This window comes from Electrophorus electricus, chromosome 5 (assembly GCF_013358815.1).
Source record: "Electrophorus electricus isolate fEleEle1 chromosome 5, fEleEle1.pri, whole genome shotgun sequence".
In the NCBI taxonomy this organism is placed as follows: Eukaryota; Metazoa; Chordata; class Actinopteri; order Gymnotiformes; family Gymnotidae; genus Electrophorus; species Electrophorus electricus.
In genome coordinates, this window is record NC_049539.1 from 7464516 (window position 1) to 7490322 (window position 25807).

The window sequence follows — 25807 nt, forward strand, 5'->3', positions numbered from 1 at the left end:
TTTAATTTATCTTGGAGAAGAGGTTGTACCTGCACAAATGTGTGTCAGAAAACAAATATATACAAATAGCTGTTATGAATATATACAAACATCTGTATGTCAGGAAACCCGATTCCTGGCCACATGTCGATGTCCATGAACCACTGGCTCTTTACCACCTGTAATTTGGATGGATCGCTGTCAGGTCCAACTACCTTTAACGTAAACACATAATTGCTTGTTTCATTCCTGGTTTTGTGTTTCCCTTTAATGAACGCAACCATGTTGCTAAATGCTTAGCCACTCAGTCTGACTTAGGGGGCGCATTCAGACGGAAAAGTGATGTCGATGCATACCCACTACAGATGCAGCAATGCTCCTAATACAGTAGTGTTCAAAATAGACCTAGTGTTAATCTGATGACTTATTACTTATTGTTTTTATTTTATTTTATATCAAAAATGCTACAGAGGTGCTGGATCCATATAAACAAGTTCCAGAATGCAGGCACTCCAAATATGAGAGATACTGGATCTTGTTCCTGCAAGACAATTAAGCACTGAGTGTTAGTCACAGGAGTTTATTTCAGTCTAAGCTGTTTTCTTTATTACAGATAAGCATCAAATAGCAGTAGCTGTTTGTCTTCGTTGTTGATGGCAAAAATGTCCCTGAAACAGCTCTGCAACTTGAGAGGGTTTGTATAAGGCCTTGGGAAATGAGATTCCATTCCACTGAGGCAGAGTTGGTTTTGTTCAGTTAAAGGCTCTGATTGGCCACACATCCCAATATGGCTAAGACGCGATGAAAAGCCAGCATGGCTTCAAAGCTGTCGATTCCATGTGCTTGCTGCACTAACTGTCATGTGCCATGTGCCGCTAGCCTCCATTTGCTATCAGCCTCTTTAGCGTCACTGGCTGAGCTACCTTTTTATGTGGTGTTTTTGTGGTTCACGTTTAGCTCTCATGATCCTTGTTCACTGCTAGTACACGGATTATCCTGATCCAGGGTCATACGGTAACCTGGCTCCAAGCTTGCGCACAAGTTCACCAATGCCACTCATTTCCTTTGCGGTTCCATGACTGAAACTTTCACCTCACAAATTCCGATGATCAGCAGAGCGACTTGTGAGTGCAATGGAGTATTCAGGTTACCCAGACACTGTAGCCTGGTCCAATTGCATTGATTTAACTCGTGTCTTTTTTTTTTTTTTTTTTAGAAAGCTAATGCTGTTGTATTAAGTATGCAAACCACCTCAGTTCATATTGTAATACCTGTGGATGGTGAGTCAAAAAAGGATCTATTTGCATTTGTCAGGGGACAGTGTCTAAGAAAATAAAAATGGATCACTGATTTCCTTTGTGGAATTGGTGCCATTATTACCTTCTAGCCTTAACTCTATGGAGACCAGTTCATTTAATAGGAAGCTGATATGACACACTGCATAAATGAACATTAAAATACAGTATTCCGTTTATTTAAACATTCCTTCAGACTGATTTTCAGTCTCTCAGAGGGAGAAGCTGCCATCAAGCTGGGCAGGCCTGTTACTCTGTGTGCATCTTAAACGAACACCCAATAAACGTAGCATTTTACTTTATTTTGTTATAAACATGTTTGTCAGAGTTAGAAATATCTATAGCTTTTTTCTAGTTTTTCCATCTCATAGTTAGGGCCAGAGTAGGTCAGCTGTAGCTATATTGGGCAGAGCTGGCCTACATTTAAGCTCTGCTTTTTCAAACAATGGTATATCAATACCACAGATTCAGGCTTTCTGTACCCATAGACTTCTGTTCATGTTGGCATATTGCACATTAGTGCACTTGATCAGACTTCATTTTGTTGAAACTCAAACCCACCCTAGTTTGAGGCACGCACAAGCGTCTGACACACAAACAGCAAGAGCTAAAAGAGGACTCAGTGCTGTGCTGATGATGAATGCAAGTGTTGTGTCCCAGCCCTTAGTCTGGTCTCCAGAATAGAGCACTGGCTTGGCTCCCTCCTTCCTGCCTTTCCCATTCTGTTTGGAAACGTCTGCCTGTGTCGGGTGGCCACAGAGTGGCCATAGGTCATTCTTGTCCCTTAAAAAAATGGCAGTTTATTCAGAAATGTAACAGGAAAGTAGCTTCCTAGTGTGCAGCAGAAATAATCTGATTGCTTTGGGTTTTGTTGTTGTTTGAGTTGATTTTTATATTTTTAGTATAAATTCAAATTCAGTTGTTTTTGGTTTTTTTTGTTTTTTTGGTTATTAGCTGATGTTAGGTGAAAAGGTGTACCGTTCCTGATCCCATTTGTCTGTGTGTGAGAGAGGGAGAAGGAGAGGAATAGGGAGAAAATGAGCTGATTGTGGAGAATCAGGGGAGAAGAACTACCCCAGTGAAACGGGTCACAGCAGAGCCTCCCATATGGATGTCATACTTCTGTTCAACCTCAATATGTCTCTGATGCCTACACACTTGCGCAGTAGCTTCACAAGCATGTAACTCTGACCTTGGATAAAAACAAACATTTGATATTTGCTGTTTGCTTTCCTTATACAGAGTGGCTGGCAGGGAAGATAGTTGCCTACATGTTCCCATGAGTTGATGTTCTTCTTGTGGCAGACATGAGACAGGATGTGACACTAAGACTACATCAAGATGGAAAACTTCCTGCAGGCTAGAGAGATAGCACACTTTATTTATGTAGTGTCTCTTTAAGCAAAACAGGAAAAGTGTCCAAGTGGCACTGTACGTGTGCGCACACGTGTGCATGCACACGTTTGTGTATGTGTTTGTTCAAAACAGGCAGCTTGATGGCTCCATACTGAAATGGTGCCTTGCAGAGTCAGCAGCCTTTACCGGGCTGCAGTTTGGCGCCAGTGTCACTGAGCGAGCCCCTCGTAAGCCTCACATAAAACCCCCCCAAGGGAGGGGATTACACCATTCTGCTTCATTTTACTTCCTTTTATCTTTTGCCTTGCCTGAGCGAAAAGATAAATCTAAATGCGGTGGCAGGACGTGCTCTCTGGAGCAGCATGCCACTGTGAGCGATGGAGGTGGCGTAGATGTTTGAACCGGTTTCTGCATTACGAGCAGATCTGAGAGATGTGTCTTATGGAAAAGGTTTATGTTGGCTTTTGCATTTGTGATGAAGGAGCTAAAAGCTTTTTGCTTGGTTGGTTTATTAAGTAACAAGACCTAAAGGAGCTAAGGTCACACGGGGAGCTTACAGAGGTTACCACTAAGTACCAATTACTCTTCACTAGTAAGTAAACAACATGGAATTTCTGTGGAAATATATTTGTAGTGCACAGAAGTAGGGCGTTAGAAGAAACCAAAAAAAGGCCAAGAAATGTCAAAAATGCTCCATATGTAAGGACATATACAGCACTGTGCCAATTCCAATTCAGATTCCAAAATGGGTACTTTTATACACACTCACACACACACACACACACACACACACACACGCACACACACACACACACACATATGTACATACATACATACATACATATCTATACACACACTTACACATTGTTTTGCATCGGACTAGTGCTGAAGTCAAACCTCACACAAATAAGCTATGCACGCCTGTTGCAGTCTTGCACATTATCCTACTTGCTGCTAGAGTACTGTACCAAACCAGTACTGTACTCTGAACTGTTCTGGCTGCTACTGGTGACTGCTATGTTCAGGGTAGCATGTCACTGACAGGGTAGCGAGTCACTAACTCGCTTTACATATGCCCAGTACTGTGTACTGTACTAAATAATTGCACTGTCTACTCATTTTGTATTTGTCCTGTCCTGTATTTATTATTGTTTATTTAATGTTTAATTTAATGACATTTTGCACTATATTGGACTGTTTGCACTTTTGTGTAACATGTTGTCTGCTGCACTGTTGTTTTTGTGTTGCACCATGGTCCTGGAGGAACATTGTCTTGTTTTTGTTGTGTACTTGTGTATAGCTGAAATGACAAATAAAACCTCTTTGAACAGTGCTGTATACTTTGATATACAGCACTGCGTGCAGGGCCAGACCCCCGGCGACTCCACGTGAATTTAGTTCACTATTTCAGTATGGTGATGAGCAATTGCAGTTTGTTACAGAGTGATTGCAGTTGTTTAGGATGTTGCACATATGTGTGTTTGTCATTTTATGGTGATGCTAAAGATGTGGGCAAAGGGTCACATGTTTGTGATTTACTGTTCGTTTTTGCACATCAAAAATAATAAAATGGTAATTGTTCCATTTTATTTATATATATATATATATATATATATATATATATATATATATAAAATATAATTATTATTATTATTTATTATTATTATTATTTTTTAATTATTATTATTATTTTTTTTTTCTCCTTTCTTTTAAAATGTTTAGCCTAGGTGTCTAAAATGTCTAGCCTATGAATACATCTTTTAAAATGTCTAGCCTATTAGCGATCTCGGGTACACGGAAATCCCTCAAGGCTTCATGTAAGCATGACGTTTATCATTTGTCAGCCCACTAGGGGGTGTGACAAGGATGCAGGTAAATCAGCAGAAAGAGAACTGCTAGTTACCTGGGCAGTGGACCAGTAGCACAGCAGCGGGCTGGAGTACTGAGGAGAGCTAGAGTTGCACAGGTTTTTCTTTTTCTCTGTGAGTCAAGAGTTCTGTGGAGTTATAGGTGAACGCACCCTCACTCTTTGCCCTTTGGCGATTCAAAACATCAAACAGATTGTACGGAGAATGGAGACTCTTCTGGAAACTTCTAAACCCTAAAGTGAACAGACTTGAACATCAAAAAATGGCCGTCCCACAGCACTGTCACCAGAAAGCCCATGAATCGGCGCAGTTCAAATGCCGAAGAAGCATTCCTAACAGCTGAACGGAGCCTTAATCACAGGGTGCGGCCTCCTCAGCATGCGCTGCTCTGAGGAGCCGTCCTGTGGAGACGTGGCTATGCGTTAGCGTTAGCCGCTAATCCCCAGGGACCGGCATCAAAGGCAGGGGCCTGGAGCTTGGTGCGGCCCCTCGGGGCACGCGGGCCGGTTCCTCTAATTCGGAGGAGCGTGCGCAAATCACGAGCTGTTAATTACATGATGAAAGTTAATTAGCCCGTCCGCTCGGCACGGCCTGAATTGAGCTTTATCTGTTCATAATTCATCTATGCTAGAGAAGAGTTTTCCAGTGCAGCTACCAGACATCAAGGCATGGCAGGTCCAGCCTTGAGAGGACGGCGCACTGCACAGATGTGCTGCTTTCCCTGTTCCAACAGATTCAGGTAATGAAGCGGTTTATAATTGACCTGATGTGTTGAACCAATTTGGAACCATCAGGTGTGTCATGACTGTTCAGTTGGAACAGGTTGGAACCATCCAGGACTGTGTTTGAAGAAGAATGTCGACTTTAGCACAGTTGCACTATGACTTGTGTATAAGTAGCTTTGGAATACGAGTGGACTATATGAAGTGCAACTCAACAGTAGAGTGTGTGTGTGTGTGTGTGTGTGTGTGTGTGTGCACTGAAAGGGAACAGCTTTTCACAGTTATGTAATGACAGAAGCAGGATTTTGAGCTGTCTCGTTTAGCTTGGAGCTTAATAGCTGAATAGGCCCTGTGCAGCCATTCCTGCTTCTCTTCCCAGACACAAAAGCATGACATCAGCAGCGTTTTAACTGGGCATCTGTCAGTGTTCTGCGTTTCATCCACAAACTTGCAGCTCTCCTTAAATCTGAAGCTGTAATGAGAGAAGTGCATGTTGAGTTCATCTTTTTTTTTACTGGTGGGTCAGTTATGACATGAAAACTTTGTGTTTTATGAAAGCATTAAATATTAAGCATGTTGATGCATGTGTGCGTGCGTGCGTGCCTGTTTCACCATGTCTGTCTAAGCCAACAGTATTATACCCTTCCCTGGTTATACCTATTTTAAATAGGCATGTGCTCATGTGCATGTGTGCATGCCTGTAAGTGTGCACCTGTGTGCGTGTTTGTGTGCCTGTGTGAAAATCAGAATTTGGAAATTGCTTCACTTGACTCACTTTGATTCATCTCATCTTGAGATGACCCTTCTAGGCTGAAAGTAATACAATGAACATGACTTACAAAGCAAATGAAAGATAAACATTGGGAAAGTTATTTGCTGATATATGTTTATTTGTTTGTTTTTTTGTTTGTTTTGCATGTATGGTCAGAATACTGAGTAGTCACATCCTGATCTGATGATTGCTTCATTGGCTAGTGGTTTTGGGTAATTGGTTATGGTTTCAGTGGCATTCTTTACGTGGGCAGATAAGGGCGAGGTCCACTGAACTGATTTAGAATGATTAACAGTACTGTGTGGACGAACAGTTTTGAATCAATTCTCTTCTTTCTGTTATTATTTTCATCTGTAATAGTTATTAACATGACGGTAAATTTGAGTGAGATCTGCTTGATGCAGTGATGTGCAGAGTCATATTTTGCCATAAAGGAGTTGCATAAAGTCATGGTTCACTCACTCTCTAACCCTTCTCTCCATTAGCTAAATAACAGGTGCTGAATTATCTTAACTTTCTTCTTTCACACTAGCATCTTATCAGATCTCTCTCTCTCTCTCTCTCTCTCTCTCTCATATTCTTTTGAATAACTTTGCATTCTCCTGTCTGTCCTCAGGCTTTGGACCAGGATAGGACCTCACTGCAGAAAGTTAAGAAGTCAGTCAAAGCCATCTACAACTCTGGCCAAGGTAGAGAAACGTGTCCTGCCACAAACCTCTGACCTCCTCTCACAGACCTGTGGTAGCTATTAACCACCTGTTAACAGACCTACATTAGCTATTTCATGGTACTAAAGCTCTGTCACCATGACTGTGTGCATGATTGAAAACAGGTTTACATTGGTACACCTGACCTGATTTGAATGGACATAAAATGATACAATGGAACGGCAACTAAATATAAGCCAAAAATATTGCCATTCTCTCTCTGTCTCCCCTCCACCATTGACTCCCATAGTTCCCAACTTGAAACACTTTTTTCCTTCTTCTTTATTGTGGTGTTCTTCCAGTAAAAGAGCTCTGCAACATTAGAACCCTACCTTGGAGGCAGTAATCAGTAACCCGGGAAGTTATTGTTGGAACTCTGATTGCTATGTTTGTGCTGGCATTGCTTACTAATGGTGGAATTAAAGATTATTGCTGTCTCATGAATAGGCAGGTGTAGGCAGTCATATGTGCAAGAATAAACGCTTTCATGGAATAAAGCAGACGTTTACAAGGTGGCTTTGAAAACCGCTAAAACAAAATTACAGTTAAAAGAGGAGATTGCGCTTAACATTAGTGTGCTGCTGACACTGGCCAGTACTCCTCTGCCACCCCCACACACCTACTCAGTTCTCCTCTCTGCCTCGTTAAACAAATGCGCGCTCACACACACACACACACACACACACACACACACACACACACACACACACACACACAACCATCCCATACCCCATGCATGACTGAAAATCAGTTTTGCTGAGGTGCATCAGTTGGTGATATGCACTCAATCTTCCAATTATGATTAAATTGCCGTATAAAATTGATGAGCACCTACATGCCATAGAGGGATTTGTTAATTTTCGATTTTGTCCCTACAAGAGAATTTAGTAGTCAGATATTTATTTGAATAAATAATTTTCATTATGAAAATGTCAACCATTGTGAAATTTCATGAAGAAAGGGGTTCTTTCAGAACTGCAGTTGATTCAGCGAGTAAGCCCCTTTTATCAGGACCCAGAATGCACCCTGGCTCCACGGTATGGAAAGCCTTCCAGCTAAATGCGAATGTTTGCAGGTGTCACTAAACAGGTCTGCATTCCTGAATATTTTTAGTTTGCCCAAAAGAGCGTGTAGCCAGATTCACTGGGGCAGACGACGACAACATTAATTGGAGTCTTTGAGAATCTGCCTGCTCACCAGTGTGGTGTCAGTGTGGTGTCAGTGGGCGTACCACTGCAGTTGCCAGCAACCAGTTACTGGGGCACAGCAGCGGGCCATTGTGCGTCCTGCACTGTTGCTCCTTCCAGAGCGTCGCTTTGAGCCATACTTGTCTGTCCTGACAGCAGGCAATGTGCAGGGCAGCCTAACACCACTCCTCTCAGCACCACACGGTATGTCCAGATGCTTTGTGGCTTTGTAATTGAAGAACTTTTCCTCTAGTTACGGGTCAGCGCTGACTATTGGCTAGTCAAAAATATCTATAACGTGGCCTCTCTGCAGTAGGAAATCCTTTGAGTTTAACATGTGACTTTATCCTTTCAGACCCTCAAGAGAAAATTATAATTAAAAAAAAAATATATATATATATATTTTGTGCCGTTGAAGTGTGATAGTGGTAACTGTGACTATGTGTGCGTGTGCGTGCGTGTGTGCGTGTGTGTATTTAGACCACATCCAGAATGAGGAGACATATGTTCAGGCGCTGGACAAGTTTGGAAGTAACTTCATGAGCCGTGACAACCCTGATCTGGGAACAGCCTTCGTCAAGTTCTCCACACTCACAAAAGAGCTCTCTGCCCTCCTCAAGAACCTGGTGAGTACCCATAATCCACCACTGCTTCAGGGCTTGCGGGTTGGGACTTCTACTCCACCATGAATACACAAAGGGTGGAATGACGAGTAATATGTGTTAGTGTATTTATTTGTGGGGATTTTTTGGTCTAGCATGTTGTGCTGGCTGAGAGGGTTGTCGTTGAGGTTGTGGAATTGTAAATGTTCTGGAGTTCAGTGCACAAAGCGCGCGCGTGCGTGCGTGTGTGTGTGCGAGAGATTTTGCACTTTGACTTCAACATGCAGCACAGCCGTGGAGTGGGCTGAGTCAGGGCAGGAGTGTGTGTGAGGGCTTCCAGGGTGTACAAGCAGCTCACAGGGTATGCAGAACCTACCAGTCCACTTACACATTCACACATTTCTGCAGTGTGTGTGTGTGTGTGTGTTTGGACCATGCAATCTCTTTCAAACTTCCTTGTAGTTGCATAGAGAAGAGGAGACATACATTTAGTGAGTAGGAAACAGTTTCTTCTTCACGCGTACACACACAGTGCGTACACATGTACACACTCTCGCATGCACTGCCTGCGAAAGTGAAGTCACTTCTAAGTGCCAGTTCTCAGCTGTTCTTAGTAAAGGCAGGGAAGTTTTTTGTTTTTTTTTACCTCTCTCGCATTCTCTATCTATCTTTTTTCTCTCTCTCTCTGTTTTTTCTCTTTCACCATTCTGCTGTCTTTACTTACCAGCCAGTATATTAGAAGCTTCACTCTATTAGATACTTTGCAGGTGTAGTGTCTCTGAGACTCTATAGACTGTTCCATGAGCAGTTTGGAATAGCCGTCCTCTAGCCCTTTGACAGTGGTCAATTTCTGACCACAGGACAGCTCTTAGCTGGGGGGTTTTGGGGTGGCAAGTCACTTACAATCCTCAATGACATGGACAGGCAGAAAAGCATGTACCCACAGTACCTACAGCAATGCTGCTCTGGTGTCAGTGTTAAAAGTTCTGTTGAGGATGATCCACCACCCAAGAAATGTCTGGTCAAAGGCCTCAAGGGTCTTGTGATTGGCAACTATCTATTGATGAAGCAGCGATGGTAAATGGTGTCTTATGAGTTGTATATACAGACAAACTACAGTTGCAACAGATTGCAGCTCAGCACAGATCTAAAATGCACTTGTAAGACAGGTGGACCTAATTAGTGTCTAAGAAGTACAAGGCAACCGTTTTCCTAAAAGTAAGTCTTTCTTTTTCATTTGCCTTCATTTGTCCTCCTAGTCTCTCATTTCGTATCAGCTAGGAGCTCTCTCTCTCTCATATTAGTTGAGTGTGATTTGGGTGAGAAGTAAACTACTTCTTCCTAATAGCTAAAACCCGAAATGTATCAGAGCCAAGTACCTTCTCACCCCACACACACACACACACTCACTCACACACACACACACACACACACACACACACACACACACACACACACACACACACACATAGATAGAAGGCACAGGCAACCTTAGTTCACGTTGTAGTGTGGCCATTATGGGGACTTTTCACTTGATAAATCTGAGACCTGTAATATTTCCTGTGGATTACTCTGCTATCAGCAGGGTCAGGTTTGGTTGTTGGTATAGTAATGCTTAGTTACAATAACAAAGAGTTTTGATAGCCTCCCCCCATCAGGAAAGTTGCCTGCGTGTCATGCGTGTCGTTCGTGCGCGCGTGTGTAAGTCTGCGTCAGTCTGGCTCTGTCTCTGTGTGAGACACTGCTTGCACTCCAGGTCCTCTTGCCTCTGATCCGTTTCCCATGGCCCCTGTGGCATGAAGCTGCCTTGTGCTGACTTTGTGCCCAGAGCTTCTGCTGTTCCACTGGTGCCCCAGAGGTGACTGGCCTGTCTCGCGTTTCCTCTCAATCTCACAAGAGCTCCAAGCTGTGCCTCCAAAATGACTTTCCATTTTCAACGGCCATTATAGTAGTTAATAGCAGAAGCTGCTTTGAAGTAATGCCTAATTTTCAGCCCACTTGCAAAGGCTGAAGGGACATAAGACTGAATGGGCTCTGCATCCACAGGCGGGCAGAGCCGTCGCTGGGTGCGGAGCTGCCGCTCCATTAGCCGGCAGGGGAGACGGAGAGAGGCAGGCCTGGTGTCTGGTAGCAGACACTTCTGAGTGTGTGCTGAGATCCTGGCACCACGCTGTGCTGTTTACTGCGCTGAAATAAGAGCTTCGTAAAGACAGGGAGAGAGGCAGAGGCAGGGAACAAGTGAAGACGTCGAGTAGAACCCAGGCATGTCGAATGTTGAATTCCCAATATGCACATGTGCAGCATGAGTATGTAAATATTTTTTTCTCAGTATTGAATCTCGAGCTGTTTTTATCAAAAATGTACCTGGGGTTCCCAAAGGCCGGGTAGCGCCAGCATAACTGCTCCTTGTACACTGTCCTTGCTTCCATTTCCCCACTTGGACACCTTCAGCCCCATCAACCAGGCAGCACTAGCTGAGCCCAGAGGCAGCAGTAGATTTATTGCATGTGCGCGCACACAAACACTCAAAAGCGCCTCCTGTTTCTGTCTCTCTTCCTTTCTTTCTCACTCTAATAGTCTCCCCCACTTGCATACGTTCATATTTATTTATTTTTTGCTTGCTGTCTATACTCTCTCTCTCTCTCTCTTTCTCTCTCTCCCACTTAATCTCCTACTCATGCGTGCACACACGACAGACAGACTGGGCTCTGCTTTAGGCACTATGACCACACAGCATTCCCAGCCTCTGCGTTCAGGTCTCGCCCTGCCCCTTTTGCTCTGAGGTTGATGCAATTTTTATGCGGAGCAGCACTCACTCGGCCTGTCTGAAATACGACCCTTGCTGTGGGTCCTTTTGGGCTGGTATTTGAGAAGCTCTCCCTGTCCTCTGAGGCTCTACACAGTATCATGGATAGGACCTGCCTGAGAGCATCGGCTAATAGCTCCCTCCCCCAGACTTCTTCCCCTGTCCCCGCTGCACGGCTCCAGAGAGGCGCTAAACTGTTAATGCCTTACCGTCCCTTCCTGGCTTCTGTAACATGTTTATGTATTAATTAGATCTCTCCACTACTCATTCTCTCTCTCTCTCTCTCTCTCTCTCTCTCTCTCTCTCTCTCACTCCCTTCATCTATCTCTCTCGTTCTCTCTCTCTCTCTCTCTCTCTGTCTCTCTCTCTTCATCTCTCTCGTTCTCTCTCTCTCTCTCTCTCTCTCTCACTCCCTTCATCTATCTCTCTCGTTCTCTCTCTCTCTCTCACTCCCTTCATCTATCTCTCTCGTTCTCTCTCTCTCTCTCTCTCTCTCTCTCTCTCTCACTCCCTTCATCTATCTCTTTCTCTCTCTCTCGCTCTCTCTCTCTCACTCCCTTCATCTCTCTCTCTCTCTCTCGCTCACTCCCTTCATCTCTCTCTCTCTCTCGCTCTCTCTCTCACTCCCTTCATCTATCTCTCTTGTTCTCTCTCTCTCTCGCTCACTCCCTTCATCTCTCTCTCTCTCTCTCTCTCTCTCTCTCTCTCTCTCTCTCTGTATATCTTTTTCTCTCACTGTCTTTCTGCAGCTCCAGAGCCTGAGTCATAATGTGATCTTCACGCTGGACTCTCTGTTGAAAGGAGACCTGAAAGGCGTGAAAGGGGTGAGAGCCTTTATCACAAAAAGACACACGCACGCACGCACGCACACACGCACGCACGCGCGCGCAACTTGCACTCTTGCACAATGCTCATTCACTAGACAATTATGAGACTGACAGCTTGGGAGGGAGAGACCCAAAGGGGAGAGAATGTGATTGAGAGGAGTAGAGAGCATGAAGACATCATAAATAAGAACGGACCAACTCGCCGCTAAACATATGCATTACTCCTGCCTGAGTGCTGGGAAGACTGAGAGCACTAATGCTAGAGTCTCTTCTTGTTCATCACTATTATCATTATGTCCTTTATACATCACATCTACTCACTCCTTCCATCACCTCATCTTGGCTTCCTGGGCTCAGAATCTGGCAGGATTAGAAATGGTACAATGAGTCCTCTTGATTGGGTCATTTTTGTATGCACAGTGTTTCACAGATGAACTCACTAATCACGTTGAGAATTGTCAGGATTGGGGTGTTCTTGTGTTTTTGTGAGCTAGGCCTGTTCTGGGAAGCTGCTGTCTTGTACATTTTACTGCCTCCCCTGTGCCCAACATAATCGACCCAACCCATCACCCATAATTAACAGGTGCCTTAAAAGGGCCCTTAAAATAAATAAAAAAATTGAACCATGCATTGCTGTGTCCTCCGAGTGCAGCAGTGGAAAGCCCCGTCTTGGGTCCCTGACTTCTGTACCTGACATTACATATTTCTCTCTTTCTTTCTCTTCCTTTCCTCTAACTTGCTGCCTGTCACCTGTTACTTCTCAAACACTTCAGTATTATCGATGTTGCGTGTTCTTTCTCAGTTTCTTCAGTTACTCAGTTATTTCACCCACCGCACTCCTCTTTTTGCATGAGGCCATTTGCATGATCTCGCCCAGCACTTGGAGTTCTCAGTCAGCTTGTAAAAGGTCCCAGGCTCAGTCCAGAGGACTCAGTCCGGCAGCTGGTCAGTCCGACGGTGCGCTGATCCAACTTACGCTTCTCTGTTTGCTTCCCCCCCCCTCAGGATCTGAAAAAGCCCTTTGACAAGGCCTGGAAGGACTACGAAACCAAGTTGTAAGTGTGTGCCTGTGTGTGAAGAGAGTTTAGAGCAATTGTACTGTGTCTCATTGCAACATTTCTAAGGTTTTGCTTTTGTTTTTTTTTTTGTTTTTTTAAATGAACAGGTCAGCTAAAATAATATTAACACTTTAAAAAATGTTCATACAAGCAGTCCTCCCATACATGTCCACTGTCCAAACTTTGATTCTTTCTGCTTTGTTACTCTCCTTTACTTGTTTCCTTAGCATATCATTGACTGTCACTCTGCATTAGCAAACCAGTGACCAGTGAAAGTGCAGTTGTAATCAAAGCTGAATGTACTGGGAATGATGGTATAGATCCAGTAGATAGATACTTACTGTAAGTAGACACAGACTGTCTTTAGTATTTTAGAAACTTGTTTGGGGCATGAATTTACAATAATGGTTATCAGTACTCGTTAGCAATGCTAGCATTTAACAACTGACTAAAGCAGAAAGAAACATTTGGACAACATGCATTAGAGAATGTATGAAGGAATAAATAGGATGGTCTCTCTCTCTCTCTGTGTGTGTGTGTGTGTGTGTGTGTGTGTGTGTGTGTGTGTGTGTGTGTGTGTGTGTGTGGCTTTAGATTTTGAATCCCTATTCACACACACAATCACAGGTACTATGGTGCATGTCTCAACAAATTCCTCCCGCTGACATGCTTACAGGGTTAATCTATAATAACAAGCTTTTTACCTTTTTTGCTAATAGAAGTAGACATATGTCCAAGGTTGCTAAACCGTACTTGGAGCACTTGAACTGTCATGCGTTATATTTCAAAGAACGACTTTAAAAGGTTGCATTAAAACATCTGCCTCATTTGACTGACTTTTCTAGCCCTTCTGAATTTGAACTCCTCTTTGCCACTGCCAGCCCAGATTATGATCAGGCATTTATTCTAGCCTTAAAAGCATTCCGCTCAAAGTGATTGTCCTGTGTACTTACACTTGCCTGTCACTATATGACAAACACCGGCCTGATATCCATATCTATACTCACTGTCTACTTTATTACCTACACCACTCTAATAGCAGCACGTTGTAAGAGCACACTGTCTCTGTTGGTGTGCTTGTGGGTCTTGCTTTGGTTTGAGTGCACCAGACGTAACAGTGTTGCAGGCGTTTTCATGCCTCTCTGTGTCACTGCTGAGTCTAGCATCAGTTGAAGTGGCTGGCAAGTCCAGTCTGTAAAAGCTGAGTGAGTCGTTTCCGTTTGGCGGTAACCGCAGCTGATTTCGTCTCCAGCACGAAGATCGAGAAGGAGAAGCGGGAACACGCCAAGCAGCACGGGATGATCCGCACAGAGATCACAGGCGCTGAAATCGCCGAGGAGATGGAAAAGGAGAGACGCCTCTTCCAGCTGCAGATGTGTGAGGTGTGTGCGGTGGCCCCGCCCTCGAGAGTCGAGAAAGCGTGAGGCTGGCCCCTCTGAGTTTAATGTGTAGCAGGGCACATGAAGCCTGCCTGATGTAGTTTACAGAAGGGCCGGGTGCCTCTCCATCAAAAAAAATCCCTCTCGCTCACTAACACGTACTCCTCTTTTTCTGCATGTACTCTTTGTTCCTTCTCTTGAATGTGCTTCTAACCAGAGCCTTTTAAGTTTTCCACAAAGTGGTGTAATGCTGCAGGAGGAAGCTGCTCTGTTGCTCAGTGACAAAACAAACTGAATGTTTTGATGGTCAAGGGCAGCATTGTTGCTTTTCATCAGTGACTAAAAGTCACATCACTGGACCAGTTCAACAAACAGTTCAGCAAGCGTTCAGCAGAAATACTCACAATCCACAACAGTAAACCAGCAGTCTCGGTGAAACAATTAATAACTTCATAAGAGCTCAATTAAATGTTTGACACCCTGACAGTTTAATTTAGGGACAGTGCACTGTGAGTGGTGCTACTATACCACGGTGTTGCATTTGCAAAGAACAGAGTCCTATATAAAAAAGGACCTCCTGTCTGTTACAGGAAGCGTGGCTGTGGGTGTGACTGTGTGTTTGTGCAGGTGTGTCTGTGTGTGTGCAAGGAGATGAAGCCCTTTGTTATTGCCTTGAAACCTCCATCTGATATAGACTGACTGGGTGAAGAATCTTAGGTTTTAATTTAGATCAAAGCCTGCCATCTGGTCTGCCATGTGACTTGCAGCCTGTCAGAAGAAAAGAGAAAGGCAGGTTTTTATGTGGTTATTATAATCCAGTAATGGACTCATTTTGTTCTGTGTAATGTTTCACTTGCTAATAATTCAGGCTGGATTTCAGAACATTGTAGAATATTATTTCATGCTCACTGTAATTCCTCCAGGTGTTCTGGAAGGTGCTTCTGTTAAATTCCTACCTCACTAATTCTTCACCCACTGGCTGATGACACGCCCTTAGACTGATACCAAGCTGGATCAGGTTTGAACCAAACTGGGGGCAACTGATGGCTAGATTCACTAGACACTTTGTACCCAATGGTGTTTAAAAGATGCATGAGTGATGCCAGCACAGCATTGGGTGTGTAGGGTGGCAGTGTAGGGTGACTTCTGGATATGTAAGGTGACAGTGTAGAGTGATGGCCAGATTAATGAACGTGCTCCCTTCGCCGTTGGTTCTTTTGCTTCCCTTTTATTGCTTTCCAAGTTCTCTTTTCTTTCATTGGTTTCTAAGTTAACTCCTTTCCAATCCTTTCATACCTGTTGTTTCTCTCTTTTCTCACTTTCTTTTTCACAGGTTGAGTGAGGAAAAGGTGCTGGTGTTTGAATTTTTGAGTGGTGATGTAATGTGCTGTGTCATTTACACAAAGGCACACAGGAAGCTCAGAGGTGAATGGTAAATTGCAGGTTGACCCACCACCATAATAGGATATAATCACACCAAAACAAGCTTGTAAAGGCATGCACACAGACACCACAAAAGGACATAGGGGCCGAGTTGAAAATCTTAGCATATAAAGCTGAAACACTCTCATGCTTTTTTAAATAAATAAATAAATATATATATATATATATATATATATTGCACACACACACACACAGAACTCAACTTCATTATAGGTTATATTGCACAGATGCAAAAAGATGCAATATTCTCAATTACCTCCAATTATAAAGCAGATCAAGTCTTATTTATATGTTTAGATGGCTTGCTTTTATTTTGGAGAACTGCATGAATTGTAGAGCAGTTTTCTAACCTAATGCTCCTGAAGCCGAGAGAACAGCAGCAATACCCAGCAACCTCGCCCTGGCTCCCAACTACAGCTGCATGGATTTAGTTGCTTTATTCCTCATATTGTTTGCAGCCAATGAGCAGATCCGTTTTGCCTGTAAAGTCGGCGTGTGGAAAAGAAAACGCGGGCAGACCCTGTAGCTGTCCTTGCTACCAGTGGCCTGCCAGCTGTGGTGGACTGCTGCAGTCCAGAGGTGGCTCGTTCTTCATTTGACAGTTTCTGCATCTTTTGCTTTTGCAGTACCTGATCAAGGTGAACGAGATCAAGACCAAAAAGGGTGTCGACCTCCTTCAGAACCTGATCAAGTATTACCACGCACAATGCAAGTAAGATATGAACCTCAAAACAACAGCACCTTGCTTGCTACCTGATTCATGTTTTATTACATTATATTGACTTCTAAACATTAAACTCCTTAACATGGTTACAATGTTGAGGGTGCTGGAATATTGAGGTTTGATTTTTGCTCTTGGGTAGTTTTTATTTTTTAACCAAGATCTCTTGAAAGTCCCAAGATGAAGACCTAAGAGTAAAGAAATGTTAGTGTTTTAGAGGTTAACAGGTATTGCCCAGAAAAATGATCATTCTCTCCACCTTGGCAAAATGAAAGAGCAGTATATTTACTTGGTCTCTTTATACATCAACAGGGATCTTCAGAGCACTTACCTTGTTATGTAATCATATTCCGGCAGAGCTCAAAAACACCATGAGACAACACTTCACTGCTTCACTGTTGCAGAATAATACAAGATCATAAATATGCATCAGAAATGTCCAGATAGCTCTCGCCAGCAGTGGGGAATTGTGGGTAGTGGGCATGTGTCTACACTGTTTGACCCTGGCCGTTCTGGCAGGTCGTTAGTGTTGGTGTGCTGTTAGTCACCTGCATCAGCCAATAAGACTGCTCATTTGAACTGCTTTCTGAATCTTAAATGAATGTTATGAGTATGTACTCAAGAATGAGGCAGAGGTTTCCCTTAGCTTGTTTGCTGAGAAATTCACCATTGTTTATTAGAGACAATAATTAAGTTAAATGTCAGAGTAAACTTTCTGTGCATTGGTGAGCACACGAGAAAGTTTTCCATGACATTAAAAAGCTAATCTTTAGAACATACTCCTTGATTTTATGTGCTGCAATTCATTTTCAGTTTCTTCCAAGATGGCTTGAAGACAGCTGATAAACTCAAGCAGTACATTGAGAAGCTGGCTGCTGACCTTTACAATGTATGTGCCCTGCATTTTAAACTAGAGCCATTTTTCTCACCCTTTGTGAACATCTGAGTGTGAATCATTTTCATCTAAGTAGCTCACTTTAATGACTATGACCACTCTCAGTAAGAGTCACGTTTCAGTTTTCTGAAGCAACATTATCTTTTTCCTCAGCAAAGTCAAGGCGTAAGGATATTTTGGCAAGGAGAGGCATGTGAGCCTGTTTGTACGACTCATTGCTTTTGTGGTTCTTAGATAAAGCAAACTCAGGATGAGGAAAAAAAGCAGCTCACAGCACTGAGGGATCTCATCAAGAACTCCCTTCAGCTGGAGCAGAAGGAGGTAGGTGGATATTGTGGTGTGCCCCAGGGTTCAGTTTTGGGCCAATTCTAATATTTGAGCATTAGCCGTAATTGTTGTTAGAACAAGATTTATTGTACAGGATATTTTATATTAATCCAGACTGCTGTATAATGGGAATTAGGAACAGGAACAAATGCTTCATTAACACATTTTTTTCTAACTTTGTAGATAAGGGTTTTTATTCAAATACTCATTTCTCTTTACACCCTGAATGTGTGAAAAGGAAGGTGCTTGGTATGTGAAATATTTTTAGATTTGTTTAGTGATAGGCTAATGGGTTAATATGTTTGAGAGTGAGATGGGGGGGGGGGGGTGGGCAGCCAATGCTGTGCAATGCTGCTGGCCAGTATTAGGTAGGCCTTGCTGGTAACCAGTGCTGTGCCACACTGGTTCCTCAGTGGAAAGTCACTGAATGAGTTTATTAATAACTAATGTTGGGTGACTCCCAGAGGCTAAACATTCATGCCTTTTTACCAGTTACATGTACATGTAAGCACTGTCACATGCAGTATCAGTTAAACACACATACTGTATATTACATATGTGTATACTATATCTCGCTCTCTTTCACTGCTCAAGTGTACACACACACAAACACACACACACACAGAGAGAGAGCTGTATCATTCATGTGCAGTACTTTTCATGCTTTCTCCTGCCTCTCTCACTCGCTGCCTTGTGGGACTCAAGTCCAGGAGAGTAAGTGTTCTGCATGCACTGCATGCACTGTGGGTTGGTGAACAGCATAGACATCTGGAGCTATTGGTATAGGAAGAAAGTGCTTTTCATATTATGACTGAGACATATTGTGAAACATGGATTCATGTTTATCACAGCGTGACTGAGGGTACTCTGTTTTTAGATAGTTTGTATATTTAGTGTGTGTGTGTGTGTGTGTGTGTGTGTGTGTTTGTGTGTGCATGTGTGTACACTTGAGCAGGACTCCCAGAGCAAGCAGGGGTGCTACAGCATGCACCAGCTGCAGGGAAACAAGGAGTTTGGCAGTGAGAAGAAAGGATATCTACTGAAGAAAAGTGATGGGTAGGAGTACTTGGCCTGCAAACTGCAAACAAAACACTTTTCTAGTACTCTGTTTATGAGGGTTTTCCATAAATATCTGTATTTCTGTAGCAGAATACTGATATAGCCACACAAGAGCTTAATATAATAATAAAAAAAAACAACTTTTGGACTTCTAGTTATGTGAAACAAATTTTAAACTAATGTTTATTAAAGCTTTAAAAAAATATTTCCTCATGGGGACCAGAATGACTTAAACAGGGTGTTAAACAGGGTAGAGACATTAGTGTATGAAAACATGCTGCATCACTCCTCCACTTTCCAGTCCCTCAGACGGGAACCCGCCAGCCGACCTGCAGCCAAGCCCACAGCACGCTTGCTTCATGAGGGACCATTGTTCTGATCAAACTGCTCAGAAAGGAGTGAAAGAATATGCGACGCTACATAAATCTATTATTGATTACGAAGCAACCATCACCCTTAGGTGTCATTTCAGTGCTGCAGCGTGCAACAATTCTTGGGACTCTTGCAAAATATGATATTTTGGGACATCATCAGAGCATGTAACAGCATTTTTGCAACAACACTGCCCAGATATTACTCTCGGTGTGCTAGGAATCCTCAGACAGCCTCAGAACAACAAGGGCTTGCACAGTGCACAGAATGACAATGAGTTGTGGTGTGAAAACTATGCAAGCAGATTTGCGCTGATTGGCAGACAGATGCCTTTGAGCATGTCAGCAGTCAGCCAGGGCTAACGTTTGGCCTTCACTGACAGGCTGCGGAAGGTGTGGCAAAGGAGGAAGTGCTCAGTAAAAGGAGGCGTTCTCACCATCTCACATGCCACGGTGAGTTAAAAGCACACACACACTCACACACACACACACACACACACACACACTCACACACACACACACACACACACACTCACACACACACACACACACACACACTCACACACACACACACACACACACACACACACTCACACACACACACACACACACACACACTCACACACTCACACACACACTCACACACTCACACACACACTCACACACACACACACACACTCACACACACTCACACACACACACACACACACTCACACACACACACACTCACACACTCACACACACACACACACACACACACACACATCCACTCACACACACACACACACACACACACACACACACACACACACACACACACACACACTCACACACACTCACACACACACACACACACACACACACACACACACACACACACACACACACCCATCCACACTCACACTCACACACACACCCATCCACACACACACACACACACACACACACACACACACACACACACACACACACACACACTCACACACACTCACATCCACTCACACACACACACATCCACACACACACACACACACACACACACACACATCCACTCACACACACACACACACACACACACACACACACACACCCTTAAAAAAACACATTTCATTAAACCATCCGCAGTGCCATTCATCACCTATCTCGTTTTCTCTGTTTATTAGCTGCAGGGAATCCTTGCGCTCAGAAACTCTAGGCTTCCATGCCTTAAAATGACCTCGGAATACAAAATATGTCCGTGGGGGTTGATAACCTGTGCTAATAGGAAAGGGAACAGTTTGACCATGATTTAGACTTACCCAGCACTGTAATAACCCTCTCACACACTGGGTGCCTCCTCTTCACAGTCGGGACTTGCAAGTGAACTAAAGAGATATCAATAATGCTTAAATGTGAAACCATAGCAGTATAGTAGTGATGCTCACCCTTTCACCATGTCTGATTGGTGTACCTTATGGTGTACCTGATCACATGCTAAAAGCGCAACACCCCTGTACTGCTTGAAAGCACATAATGGCCAAATGGTGTGCTTTGTGTAGTTAATAAACTGTGATTTCTTAAAAAACAAGTATACGTTTGTTTTAGGGAAATATGCCTTTGATTTTTTGCTTTGTGTCAGTCGCATGATGTCCATATTTACATTTCGTAGATTCAGACTTAATATGTCATACAGTATTATAGTCAGGATCTGTGTTTGGATGGAGTTGGATGATAGTGCTGTCTGTGTATTAGTCTTGTAGTGTTGCTACAATAGTGTGTTCAGGCTATATGAATCCTCTGTGAAGCTATATGGATGAGCTATATCTGCTTTATGTCATGTTTTACCACTTATTGCATTATTATGTTCTTCACCATAATCCTCAAAGATGATCAACTAAGTTAAACAGCAACTGCTAGACGCAGACCATAAATATCATGTTCAGATGAGTTCAGCATAAAAAGATTTATTTGAGAAAAGGTAGATCTACTGAGTAAAGGATGATTTGAAAAACTGTTTCTGAACACATGTCCTTCTGCGTGTCTGTCCACAGTCGAACAGGCAGCCAGTCAAACTCAATCTGCTCACCTGTCAGGTGAAGCCCAGCACGGAGGAGCGGAAGTGCTTCGATCTCATCTCCCGTAAGCCTCTGGACTTCCCTAACCACTTTTGCCCATTTACCATTGAAAAAAAGACCTTAGGAAAGAGGATGGCACAGTCATGTGTTATAAATCAGATATCAGGAAGTGTTTTGCGCAAGTTCTGTTTCAGGCAGAATTACCACTGTTGGCCAATTTTAGTGATTTTCAGTGAAAAGTCTTTTTTTGGATGATTATTTTTGGATGGTCACTTAAAGGCTATAGGTTATTTTTCAGTACTTAAAGGATTGCACTAGCTCCTGCACACTTTCCTGCCACTGTGAATACATATGAGATCAAGGCTTCAAGGAAAGTCCAAAGAACAGTAAAGGAGAAAATAAACAAGCTTCATCCCTTCATGACTGATGTTTTCCTTTTCTCAAATTGATCCATTTAAAGGTGACTTGCTAAAGCTTCTGCAAAGGCTTCTGAGAAAATGCAGAGAGAAGAGAAATATGTCAGATTTGCAGTGTGGTGTACGTTATGATTGAACATTACTGGGCAAGCGATGCAGTCATAAGCAACACAAAATGTCCAATTCTTTCCAGTAACCAGAACGACTCTTCAGACATCTATGAACACAATTAATGACTAATGTGTGGACTAAAGAGGTGGATGGATTTTATGGTTTATATTATTTTGGTTATAGTAATTTATATTTTAGTTGCTTTGTTTTGCAGATAACCGCACATATCACTTCCAAGCTGAAGATGAACAGGAGTTTGTGATGTAAGATATTTATTATTATTATTATTATTATTATTATTAGTAGTAGTAGTAGTAGTAGTGGTGGTGGTGGTGGTGGTGGTGGTGTTGGTGGTGGTGGTTTATTTAAAACGTGGGTTATTTATTATGGGTTAGTCAAAGGTTACACATACTTTAAATCCTTAAATATCGGAAACGTGTCACTTGTTCTATATTTTTTCGCACTGATCTGAAATTGGTTATGACCATATGGGGCAATCTAAGGTTTGTTAAACCCATTTTATGCTGCAACTTAGGTATCCTCTTTGGTTAATTAACAAAGTTACAATGGGTTTGTGGCAAACTAGCATGTTAAGAGCATACCTACAGCACAGTGCATGTTAAGAGCATACCTACAGCACAGTAGGTATGCTCTTAACATCTAAAATCACTCAAAACTACAGGTTTGATTGTGCTGCTGTTTTTTTGTGTGGTTTTATTTTGTGAATTGTGTGTACTGAAAGGTTGAAAGAGATCCATCTGTGCATTTCTGTAGAAGTGGTGCTGAGTCATTTAGGTCACTGAAACCACCTGTCTTTTTTTTTTTTTTTTCCACACCTCTTTTTTGTTCGTAGTCTATAGACTCGTTCCAAATGTCTCTGCCTCGCAAAAAGATACTCATTCATGCATTCATACACGTCGCATTTTTCCTCTGAATCCCCAAATCGAGCCTCTAACACCTACATTCCTCTGCGTCTTGGATTCATTGGTGCCTTCTTTAAATGGCCAAAAGCGTCCCAGGCTAGGGACACACTGACGTGACTAATGCAATGTAATGCAACTCTAGCCGGTATTTCCACATATTTTTTTAGAGTGTTTGAAATTGTTGGTATGTGTGTGTGTGCGTGCTAAGATGTTTGTGTCTGTTTACAGCTGGATCTCCGTGCTAACTAACAGTAAGGAGGAGGCGTTGAACATGGCGTTCCGAGGAGAGCAGACAGCCGGGGAGGATGGCCTGGAGGATCTGACTAAAGCCATCATCGACGACGTCCTCCGCATACCTGGCAACGAAGTGTGCTGCGACTGTGGGGCTGCAGGTGTGTGTGTGTGTGTGTGTGTGTGTGTGTGTGTGTGTGTGTGTGTGTGTGGAGACGCTGTGATTATACGTGTGCGCATGTGTGTGTTGAACTTATGTGCTTGTGTATGTCAGCCAAGTACTCCCACCAATCACTCTTCTTCATAAGATATCCCTTCTTCTTGCTGCCAAGCTCTTTGTGACCCTGTAGCTAGTGAGGGCTGTAGCCAACTTTACACACACGCAAGCCCATACGCACACAGCGCTGTCAGTATCGTGTTCTCTGTTAGTAAAGTAAGAGCTGGTCCAAGGATTCCAGGATGACTTGTGGTGCTGCTCTAGCCTAGTGCAGAGAAATGTATATGTACGCGAACACTTTGAATGCAAAACCGCTCATCTTCCTGTCCCGAGTCCGATGGCCCCAGAACCGGCGGCACACCCAATCAGCTGCTCACCGCCTTCCTTCCAGTGTCCTGCAACCAGTCAGAGTGGCTTTCCTCAGTGAAGGTGTCTCAGATTCGGGTGTCTCCGTGGAAATGGAGACGTCTGGACACGCATCGGTACTGACCGGCAGCTGACACCAGGGACGGACACGGAACTGAAGATGTCTGTAAGACACACAGCGCCACCGGCCCGGATGATTCCACTCATTTTCAGTCTGTGTAGAACAGTTCTTTCTCTGTTTGTTGCGCTTTATATCACTGTTTGTCTGGAGCCATTCCAGCTTGGCAGAGGACAATCAGAAGAAGCTAATGAGTGCTAACAGTCGTGTGTGTCCGTGTGTGTGTGAGGGAGCAGACAGCAGTGTCCTGGTTACTACTGTTACGTCACAGTGTTATGTAGCTAGTGCTGAGGACATCACCAGGAACCAAACTGAAGAGAGTCTGATTGGTAGAAGAGTCTGACTGCTGTCTCTCTCACCCAGTCAGGAAATCAGCAACATTTAACACTTGGTGAACAATGGTGAACATGCTGCTCAGATGAGCATCAGGCTATAACCTGTTTCTGGTGTATTCTGATTGCTGTTTTGGCATCATGTACAGTTCCACACCTACAAGTCAACCTTTCAGCATGATGAGGTTTGAAGATTATAACACTGAAAATGACAATTGTGTTGGCTTTGCATTTACTTTGGCAGCAGCGTCTAGTGCACACCTCTAAAGGGATGCTGTGCAGTCTTAGCGTCAGTGTTTTGTCAGCCCGGCGGCAGACAGGTATGCTCAGGATGCCTGCTGTGTTCAGGGCAGGGTAGGACAGCGGGCCGGTGCCTCACAGCCAAGAGATGGTGGTATTCATCTCTGGTATTCATCTCTCTTGGTGTAAGAAGCTTAAGGGTGCTTGTACTGAGATCAGCTTCAATCCTTATTTATTTTTTACTTATTTAATCATTTATTTATTAGTACAGCAGGAAATGCACTTGTTGGTTATACATACACCCGCTTTCTACAGTAAACATGCAGAACTCAGTAGTCTGTTTCCTTTTCCTGTGTGTGTGTGTGTGTGTGTGGGAGAGAGAGCGCGTGTGCGCACATGCATACATGTATGTGTCCGTCTGTTTGCGGACGTGTGTGCAGGAGGGAAATGTCACAGCAAGCTTTATCTCAGTTCCCAGATGCTTTCTTGTCCTATGCAAAATTCTATCAATGTGTACACTTTTCCACTATATCATAAGCCCAAGCAAGCCCCCTTGTGGGGAATGCCTGGAAATGCAGCCTCTCTTACTTTTGGCCTGATTTCATAATTTGCTTCTTAACCCTGCCAGATCCAAAATGGCTGTCAACTAACCTGGGGATCCTGACATGCATCGAATGCTCAGGCATCCACAGGGAGATGGGTGTGCACATTTCCCGCATCCAGTCCATGGAGCTGGACAAACTGGGAACCTCGGAGCTCTTGGTGTGTTGCTCGACTGACGTCGTACTCTCAAAAATAACAGTATGGTCTGGAGTAAATATTTTACACTTTTGTATTTGGCACATTTAAGGTTAGTTTCTTTTTTGCTCTTAGCTGGCCAAGAACGTTGGGAACAGTAATTTTAACGAGATCATGGAAGGGAATCTTCCTTGTCACTCTGCAAAGCCCACTCCAGGCAGTGATATGTGAGTACTCCAAGCCTCTGCTTTGCTCCTAAACATTTAACCTCCCCCTTTATTTGTTGTGTCAAGTAGTAAGCTCTAAGGTAATTAGATCTGCTGTATTTTATGAGGCAAAATAAAATAATTCTTTTGTTTCCTGCTGCAGGACAGTTCGCAAGGAGTTTATAAACGGTAAATACGTTGACCATAAGTTTGCAAGGAAGACGTGCAGCTCCGCAGCGGTGAAGATGAGTGAGTTGCACGATGCAGTCACATCACGTGACCTGTTGGCACTCATCCAGGTGTATGCTGAGGGGGTGGAGCTAATGGAGCCACTTCCTGATAGCGGACAGGTATGTGTAAATTAATTTTCAAAAAACTGTATGATTAGTTAAGAGGCTTTGATAACAAGTGTAAGAATGTGGTTGGAAAAAATGGCTGTAGACACACAAGACCTCTGAGCTGACCCTGACACTGCAGTGGC

At 43.4% G+C, this 25807-nt stretch overlaps 1 protein-coding gene across 8 annotated transcripts in view; it reads left to right on the plus strand.

Moving 5' to 3' along the window:
* asap1b (ArfGAP with SH3 domain, ankyrin repeat and PH domain 1b) overlaps nt 1-25807 on the plus strand; it is a 50804-nt gene that overhangs the window by 14242 nt on the left and 10755 nt on the right. For 3 of the 8 annotated variants that reach the window (XM_035526311.1, XM_035526308.1, XM_035526312.1), the window contains exons 2-18: nt 6609-6681; nt 8367-8512; nt 12044-12118; nt 13127-13176; nt 14432-14561; nt 16628-16713; nt 17536-17611; nt 17852-17938; nt 18650-18658; nt 18897-19000; nt 19758-19827; nt 21405-21492; nt 22170-22218; nt 23107-23270; nt 25011-25144; nt 25256-25347; nt 25490-25676. In XM_035526311.1, coding sequence (XP_035382204.1) covers nt 6609-6681; nt 8367-8512; nt 12044-12118; nt 13127-13176; nt 14432-14561; nt 16628-16713; nt 17536-17611; nt 17852-17938; nt 18650-18658; nt 18897-19000; nt 19758-19827; nt 21405-21492; nt 22170-22218; nt 23107-23270; nt 25011-25144; nt 25256-25347; nt 25490-25676 — 1620 coding nt within the window. The remainder of the gene's footprint in view (nt 1-6608; nt 6682-8366; nt 8513-12043; nt 12119-13126; nt 13177-14431; nt 14562-16627; nt 16714-17535; nt 17612-17851; nt 17939-18649; nt 18659-18896; nt 19001-19757; nt 19828-21404; nt 21493-22169; nt 22219-23106; nt 23271-25010; nt 25145-25255; nt 25348-25489; nt 25677-25807) is intronic. The other 5 variants (XM_027004350.2, XM_027004352.2, XM_035526310.1 and 2 more) reach the window with 3 other exon arrangements.